Below are 8682 nucleotides of genomic sequence, written 5' to 3'. Positions count from 1 at the left end.
GGCGGGCCGGCTTAACCCTTCGGCCCCGGGCCCGGCTGGCCTCCCGGGGACACCTGCTGGCCGCAGGCCAGGCCACCGAAACCCAGCAAACCCTGCGCCCACGCCGGTCGCCGCTGCGGTCCGGGCGGGCCTGCGCCCCCGCTGGGCGCCCCCAGCCCTCAGCGCCCCTGCCCTCGGCGGGCGGGCTAGCTCTTCCCGGGTCAGCGGCCTCCTCTTTGTTTCCCCAACTTCAATCACCTCCCGGGCGCTTCAAGCCGGCGGCCGAGCGCTCCCCGCTGCCCAGCACAGGGCCGGGACCAGAGCGCTCATCCACCACCGGCACCCAGGCTTTGGTTTAGAGTAACCAGCTCAGCTCCCCGGGGGGCACTTCGCAGCTGGGATATTCAGGCCCCTTGGGCTTGGGGGTGACCCGGCACCTATCTCAAGCCCCAGCCCAGGCCTGGTGTGGGCTCTCCCCCTTCCCCCTCTCACCTACCCCCGCCCCCAGACTGCCAGCTGTGACTGGCCATAGCTGGAAGGCCCGGGAAAGTCCCAGACCTGAAGGCTGAGGACACTAAGACTGGCCTCTCTGTTCCCTTGCCCTCCTGGGCAGCCCCCTCAGAATGACCTGACCAGGTCCTCCCATCCCAGTTGGGCTAAAAAATCTCTCAGTTCGAGAAGAGGAGGGACCCTTCCACCCTAGAGACCCCTGCGTTGGGGGTGGGGGCTCACTGCACCATGAGTGCGGTGGGATTGGCTCCTAAGGGGATGTGCTCCCTCATGCGACGACTGAGCACCTGCTGTGTGCCTGGGAGAGCCTACCCTCCGCCTGCTGCAGACTCACCCCAGTGCCACCTGCCAGCCCCCTGCATCCTCCGGCTCCCCAAGCGCTCCCCTGTGCAGGGCAGTGACTGGCTGGAGGATGGGGCCAGGAGAAGCTCCACCGGGGCCCAGCTGTTTCTGCATTTAGGCAGCTGGGGCCACAAGGTCTCCTCCCCCTGTGGCCTCTGGGCCAGCGCAGCCTCCAGGGAAGCCCCAGGCCCCAGGGGGTGGGGAGGGGCGGCAGCTGCCGGGCTGGCAGCGCCTCCCAGTCTCTCAGAGCCAAGCCCGCAGAGCCAGCAGGGCCATAGTCCCACGTGGGCCGTGGGCTGACATCACCCTTGGCCCCTGGAGGTCTGCGGTTCCTCGGGAGAGTGCAGGGAGCCTGCGGCCGAGCCTGGCCAAGGTCCTGGCCCCACAGCTGTTCCCGGAAGGTTGCACCACCCGCCCGGGCCTCCTGTAAATCCCAGCTCCCCAGAGGCTGCGTGAGTTCGGAAATGGGCTGTGGGGATGACACCGCCCTCCCCCAGGCTTCCGTAACTCCACTCTCCCTGTCCCACCTGGGGGAGGGGAGGGGTGGCGCCCTGCGGCCTGGCTGCTCCAGTGGGGGGAGGGGCAGCTGGGGGGCTGTCCAGGCCCCCTGAGTCTGGGGCAGACTCTGCCCTGAGCTGGTTCACGATCCAGGGGACACGGATGGAGCTGCCCTCGGGCCGCAGCCGGGATCCCCAGTTGGAGACTTGTTCCGCCCTCTCTAGGCTCAGAGGCCTTTCCCAAGAACAGTGGGCTCTGGCCCTGGCAGCCTGGGACCTGGCTGTGTCCCTGCGTCCCCACTGGGCCCTGCAGGGTTCAGTGGGCAGGGCCTGGGGGGGAGCCCTCTGAGTCCCCCAGCATCCAGGCTGGCCACCACTGTTCACTGATGGGGGAGGGACGGCCTCCGGCAGAGGACACGCTGAGTCAGCCGGACACCAGGGAGAGGAAGGACAGCTGCCCTGCAGCAACTGGCAGGGGGTGAGGGGGCAGAGGAGGGGGTGGCACAGGAGGCTGGGGGTGCCCACCCCAGACAGCCCCTGCCACGTTTACAGTGAGTGGTCACCAAACGGGCCAGCAAGTGTCCCTCCCTGTCTGTCAGCCTTTCTATTTACAAATGGGGAGACTGAGGCCAACAAGACCAGGGTCAGTCAAGGGCACACAGCAGGTTTGGGGGGTTAGCAGTCACTTTCTGCCCCCACACTTACTGGCAGCTTTTGAGCACCAAGTCCTGACGCAGCCTCCCGCCCTGGCAAAGCCGGCAGCCCCAGTTTATCACGTTGAGAATCCCCCGGAGAAGGGGGTGGAGGAGGCCCCAGGGTCCCAGGGGCCTGGGTCCTGTGGGGGGTCGGAGACAGAGGAAGGGGTGCCCCTGGCCCTGGAGAAGGTGAGCAGTGTCTGCCCAGCACTCACCCCACTCCTTAGGTTGCTGGGAGCCATGGCATGGCCCCCCTGGAAGGGCAGAGGGGCAGTTACAGGAGGCCGTAGGGCCGAACCCGCTATCAGAAACAACCCTAAGACGGAGCGCTGGGACCCCTGGGGAGCAGCTGTATGGGGCGCCTGGCTTGCACACTCACACGTCCTAGTGTGTACATGGGCCAGCACACTCACACACTCATACCCATGTCCGCCCACACACTCACATACACACATACTCGCTGTCACCACACGATCACCTGCCAGCAACACACTGCTAGTCGGCCACAGATGGCTGTCTTGAACCTCGTGTCTCCAAACCCCACTCTCCCAGGGCCCGTGTGGGGTTCCAGGTCTGTGCCCCCACCCCTAGGCCTCAAAGCACCTTGAGTCAGTGCTGGCTGCGACCAAGGGAAGTCCGGGCCGGGCAGCTGGCTGCTCCTGGCTTCCTTCTGGGAAGGGTGGCCTGGTGGGTCTCTGCTTCGTAATGGGAGTGTTTGTCACAGTGGGAAGAGGGTTTCGGGGGAGCCAGGGCTGTGGTTCGGAACATCAGAAACAGAGTTTCTGGCTCGGGGCTCCTCCGCTGCCTTCCAAGGTGCCTTTTCCAGGGTGGGTGGGAGTGTCCACCTGGCCCGTGGGGCAGAGACGCGGGGACGCCAGGAACAGGTCACTGACTGACCGCTGCAGGCCTCTGTCGGCCCAGAGGGAACTCCTAGTCCTAGAGGAGGACATGGACGCCAGGCACCCTAAGGACTCCCAGCTAGGAGGTAAGGGGACGCTTTCAGCCTCTGGGGGCCATCTCTCAACTGGGAGCTCTCCCGTGGCCCTCTGCTGCTCCAGCCCAAAGCCTGGGGAACGAAGTCTGAAGGCCAGTAGGCAGCAGGACAGGGCTGAGGGGGTCTAGCCCTGGGGCTGTGGGGGCCCTTCTCAGGGCCTTCTCCCAGACGCCATCTGTCTCCCACCCCCTGAGATCCAAGGACTTCTGTCCTCAGAAGGATGGGCCCAGCTGAGGGCAGGGGAGTCCTGGCTGAGAAGAGTCCAGGCCCTTTGTTGGGGGCAGAGCCATAGCCTCTTCTCCCAGGCCGGGCTGCTGCCTCCGGCTGGGCGGTCAGTGGCTCCTGGCCCCTGTGGGGTTGTCAGACCCCGACACTGGCCAGGAATCACAGGCTTGACCCATGCACGTGCTGCCTGGCCCAGCAGCCTCCACTGGGCGTGCACCCTGCTCCAGGAGGGCATCTCACCAGCTGCCCACACCCCAGGCACTGCTCGGGTACGCAGGCCCTCCACAGAGAAGCTGGACTCTTCAGAGCCTTTGGCCAGTGCCCAGAGCCCAGCCTGTTGTCACTACAGAGGGACCAGGGCTCAGAAGGGCCTGGGGCCTGCTCACTCCTCACACTGCCCACCCACCAAAGGCCTGGCCATGGTGGTCACTGGGCACAGATAAGGCCTGATAGACCTCATGTCCCCAGGATAGTACAGATAGACCCAGGAAGGCTGTTGAGGGTGGTGCTTCTGAAGTGTGGAGTGAGCTGGGAGGAACTGGAAGGCCCTCTCTGGCCTGTGGTACCATGACCATAGCAGGGCCCAGTGCAGGGCCTCCCCCACTCCCACCTCCGTCCATCCGTGATGGGGCCCCAGCCCCTGTGAGCCCAAGGGACGCCCAACCACCACCTTCCATGGGGCAGTGCCTGGTTGCAGACTGCACCTGTCTTTGACCTCATCACCCACCCACAACACAGTGGACCTCTTGCTACCCCTTTGTGTGGCTGCCCTCCCACCCAGGGCAGCCCAGCCTTAGGCAGGGAGCCACCAGCGGGCCTTCTTGGTGGCAGCAGCATCTTATGGCCTCTGTTCTGGAGCTCTCTCACGTGTCTGCACCCACACCTGGGCACCTGGCAAAGAGGGGAACCACATGCCACCCAGTGCAGGCCTGGTCCTTGGACCGACTGCTCCAGACAGCCCTGCTGGGGGGCCCAGACTCTGTAGGGGGTTAGAGGGAGGCCCTCTATCCACTGTGCCCACTTCCCGCCCTGGACCCTAGTGCTGGGGGGGGTGGCTTGCCCCTAGAATGGTGGGGTGCAGGCAAAGCTGCTCTCTGTGACCCTGTCCTGGGCCAGCCAGGCTGAGGAGCACAGCCACCAATAAATCACTCAGCTGTCAGCACCTGGCCCCGAGCCCCAGCCTCAGGGAAGCCCCAGCCATCGCCAGCCATCGCCAGCCATCGCCAATGGGTGAGTGTGTGTGTGAGGAGGAGGGGTCTCTTAGGACCCCAACCCCATGGTGACTCTGGCAGCTCTGTGGTAAGCCTGTGGGGGGACCCCAGAAAAGGGGACCCTCGTTTAAACACCTCCCAGAGCTTCAGCTCAGCATCTAGGTCTGACCCCCAGGCCGTTTCCACGGCATCATCTTTTATCCCTTTCAACCTTAGGTCCTCCCCACCCCATCCTTACCACCTCCCTCCCCAAGCCAGACAGCCCTGGCATCAGCAGAGACTTGGAGCTGCTGGGACAATCGGCCAGTGGCACCAGGAACTCTGAGCCCAGCCCTGGGGGCCTAGCTTGCCGGTCCCCTCCCCCTCACAGGACCAAGGCTCCAGCAGGCCCCTCCCCTGCCTCTGTCCATGGGGGCCTGGCCAAGCTCTGGTTCCCGTGGCACCAGGAACTCTGAGCCCAGCCCTGGGGGCCTAGCTCGCCGGTCCCCTCCCCCTCACAGGACCAAGGCTCCAGCAGGCCCCTCCCCTGCCTCTGTCCATGGGGGCCTGGCCAAGCTTTGGTTCCCACGGCGGGGTGAGCGAGGCCCCGCAATTCCTCCAAGAGGTGCCCACAGGCAGCCTTATATGGCCAGGAGCCTCGAAGCCCAGAGGACTGTCACCCCCCGGGAGGCCCGGTGGGCAGAGCCAGGCCTAGGCAGGGACCTGGGTCCCGGCACAGCCCGGGGCTGCTGTGAGCTGTCTTATGAGAGGGTCCCAGCTCCTGTGGACACCAGCCTCCTGGGCAGACTGTCCTTGGAGGCGCCAGTTAGGCCAAGACACGCTCTCCAGCTTTGTGATGTGTGGTTGTGGCCTGTGACACAGGAACAGCTGCAGCTCCCATGGGTGCCCCCCAAGCCGTGCTGGCTCCCTGTGCTGGAAGAGCAGCCATTTGGAGGTCCCCCACACTCAGGTGCCCTGTTCTCCCCTCTGTCCCCGGCCTGGGATCAGCCCCTCCTGGGAGCAGTGGCCCAGGTCTGGTCTCCTGGCCGGGGCTGGGACTGCTGGACCCCAGCCTCTCCCACCCACAGTGCCCCGGCCCTCCTCACCTCCCAAGTCGACTTGTCCCTCTTTCCCCATCTCCTCCCCTCTCCCCTCCCTGCTCTCCCTCCATCTCTCTCAGAGACAGTCTCTCTCTCCTTTGTGTCTCTCCCTGGCCCTTTTCTTGGTCCTTCTCCTTCCCTCCCTCTCTCTCCCTTCTCACTCTTTCTCTTCTCTCTCCCCACCCCTTTTCCTCATTCCTTCTCTCCCCCTCTCTCCTGCCTGCTGCCCTGGATCTCTCAGGGCCCCTTGACCCCTGAGCCCAGACTCTCTGGGCCTTTGGAGACAGGCCTTTGTTTCTGGCCAGGGCAGCAGGGAAGGTGCTTTCCGGCCTGCCCTGGGACTGAGTGGGCAGAAGCCACTTCCTCCAGGAGGCCAGGAAGCCCACCCACTCGCCCACCCACTGTTAGTCCGCACTGCACTCCGCACTGGCACTGCGCAGGAAGGTCCTGGCCTGGGGTAAGAGGAACAGGTGTGCCTACTGTCGGCCCCACAGCCGTGCTCCACCAGCCCCGGAGGCAGGGGCGGTCACTCCAGAGATGACCTGGAGCGGGGACAGCCAACACAGTGCTCTAACAGAGGAGGAGGGGCCCTCAGGCAGACATCTGTCCCCACAACCTCTGAAGAGGACTTTCCTCTCCAAAGACACGGAAAAGGCCAGGAGCCAGCCACGCCAGGCTTGGTGGCTGAGCTCTGCAAGGGTCTGGGTCGGAGGCTCCATCCTGGGGTGTCTGCCCCCTGTCTCCCTTTGGGTCACACTGAGCCTCCTCTGGGTGGCTGGGGGGGCCTGGAAAAGCCTCGGGTGACCTCATCCCACACTGAGTCATGCCTGCTCAGTGCTAATTGCTTTAAAAATTCTTTTATTCATGCTTTTAATTTTACTATTTTGTCTTGTCTTTTATTTTTGAAAGTAATTTATTTGATTTGATTTTTTAATCTTTTTAAAAATTATTTATGTTTTGTTATTTTTTATGCTTAAATCTTACATATTTTATTTTTACTGTTATGTGATGTTATTATTTAATTTTTATTCTGTTGATTTTATTCTAGTTATGTTCTTATTTATTTTAATCATATTAATTTTTATTGAGTAGCTATATAATTTCATTTTTATTTATTTAGTTAGATTGATTATTACTTCATGGAAGCAGATCACCAGTTTTTTGGTTTTTTTTTCCAGAGTTGATGGGTGTGTTTGAACCACCCACCAATTATCAGTCATTGAAAACCTAGTAGGGCACCACTGATCTCTGACACTTCCAAAGTCGTCATTGGTCAGGATCTACTCCTCAGCACTGTTTCCTTCTTTTGGTAATGCTATTTTCTTTTATTGAGTTTATTATTTTATTTTAGTTATGTTTTTATTTTACTTTAAGAATCACCAGTAGTTGGTAAATATGATCTTGGTGACAGAAATGACAACAGAGATCACATGATAGAATTTTGCAAGACAACAACTTACTCATTGCAAATACCTTTTTTCAACAACATGAGCAGCAGCTATACTCGTGGACCTCACCAGACGGAGTACACCGGAATCAGATGGACTACACTTATGGAAAGAGGTGATGGAGAAGCTCAATATCTTCACCCAAACCAAGGCCAGGAGCTGATTGTGGAACAGACCATCAATTGCTCATATGCAAGTTCAAGTTGAATCTGAAGAAAATTAAAACAAGTCCATGAGAGCTAAAATATGACCTTGATTATATCCCACCAGAATTTAGAGGCTATCTAAAGAATAGATCCGACTCATTGAACACAAATGACCAAAAACCAAAGGAACTGTGGGATGACATCAAGAACATCATACATAAAGAAAGCAAAAGGTCATTAAAAAGATAGGAAAGGAGGAAAAGACCAAAATGGATGTCAGAAGAGACTCTGAAACTTGCTCTTGAATGGAGAGTAGCTAAAGCAAATGGAAGAAATGAAAAGATAAAAGAGCTGAACAGAAGATTTCAAAGAGCAGCTCGAGAAGACAAAGTCAATTATTATAATGAAATGTCCAAAGACCTGGAGTTAGAAAACCAAAAGGGAAGAACACGCTCACATTTCTCAAGCTGAAAGAACTGAGGAAAAAAATCAAGCTTTGAGTTGCAATGTTGAAAGATTCTATGGGCGGAAACAAAATGTGTATGCACGGCAATGTGGAAAATGAATTTGCTCTGTAAAATTTCACCCAAATCACAATAAAAATTTTAAAAAAAGAAAAGAAAATCAAGTAACCATTAAAAAGAGAAGAATAAGAATGTGTGGCTTAGGGAGAGAAGAGGATAAAGACAGAACCCTGGAGTTCACCAATATTTAAGGGAAAGACAGAGAAGGAATGAAAAAAAACAGACGATCACTTCCTGTAAGATGGCGGAATAGGCAGACAAACTCCACAGACCCTCTTCAACAGAGAAAAGAAAAATTGATTGACAGAGATATAGAAGATAATGCTGGAGCCCTGAGCTTTGAAAGGAACTATACAGAAGTGGATTAGGCACCAACTAGTGGAAAAACCTGAATTAAAACAGTGAGTACAGAGACAGTCAGAGCTGCGGACTCTCAGCTACTCTATGAGACTAACAGCCTGAATATTTCCAAGTGGTGTTGGGACCTGAGAATTGACCTAAAGATCAGCCCTGGTCACCAAGGGCTGCAGGGACGACTGCTCTGGTGGTCTGTGACTAGGAAGGGAAACAGCAAAGAGGGAGACAACCTGAGCTGTGGACTTTCTGCTGTCCAGAGGGCTCAGCCATTTTGATTGTTTACACATGGCAGCCATTTTGGATATTTAAAGTGACAGCATTCTCATTCGGATTCAATTCCAGGGACCTAAGAATGGGCTCTGTTTGCCAAGGTCAGCAGGGACATAAGAGAGGCTGACAACAGGAAAAGAGGTGGTGAGTATGTAAGTGCTACCCACTAGCAAATAGAGGAGCAAAGCACAGTACCCTGCTTGCATAGATAACATACAAAGAAAACCAAAATCGTGGGCAAGTCACTCCAACATACAATCCCCAATTAAATATAAACACAAAAACATCACAATGCCTCAGAGACAACAGAGCATCACAGTCTACATAAAGAAGCAAGATAAAGTAAGAGAAACAAGGGACCAGGATACGTACCCAAAACACATTCCTGAGGATGACGCCACATTG

General features: G+C 57.5%; 1 protein-coding gene across 1 annotated transcript in view; it reads right to left on the bottom strand.

Moving 5' to 3' along the window:
* Positions 1 to 8682, bottom strand: part of LAMA5 (laminin subunit alpha 5) — a 68207-nt gene that overhangs the window by 50970 nt on the left and 8555 nt on the right. The window contains exon 4 of the mRNA XM_007954717.2: positions 249 to 327. Within this exon, the coding sequence (XP_007952908.2) occupies positions 249 to 327 (79 nt within the window). The remainder of the gene's footprint in view (positions 1 to 248; positions 328 to 8682) is intronic.

The sequence above is a fragment of the Orycteropus afer genome, unplaced genomic scaffold (assembly GCF_000298275.1).
Source record: "Orycteropus afer afer isolate SDZICR_OR568_19922 unplaced genomic scaffold, OryAfe1.0 scaffold00469, whole genome shotgun sequence".
Classification (NCBI taxonomy): Eukaryota; Metazoa; Chordata; class Mammalia; order Tubulidentata; family Orycteropodidae; genus Orycteropus; species Orycteropus afer.
This window is presented reverse-complemented; position numbering and strand designations above follow the sequence as displayed.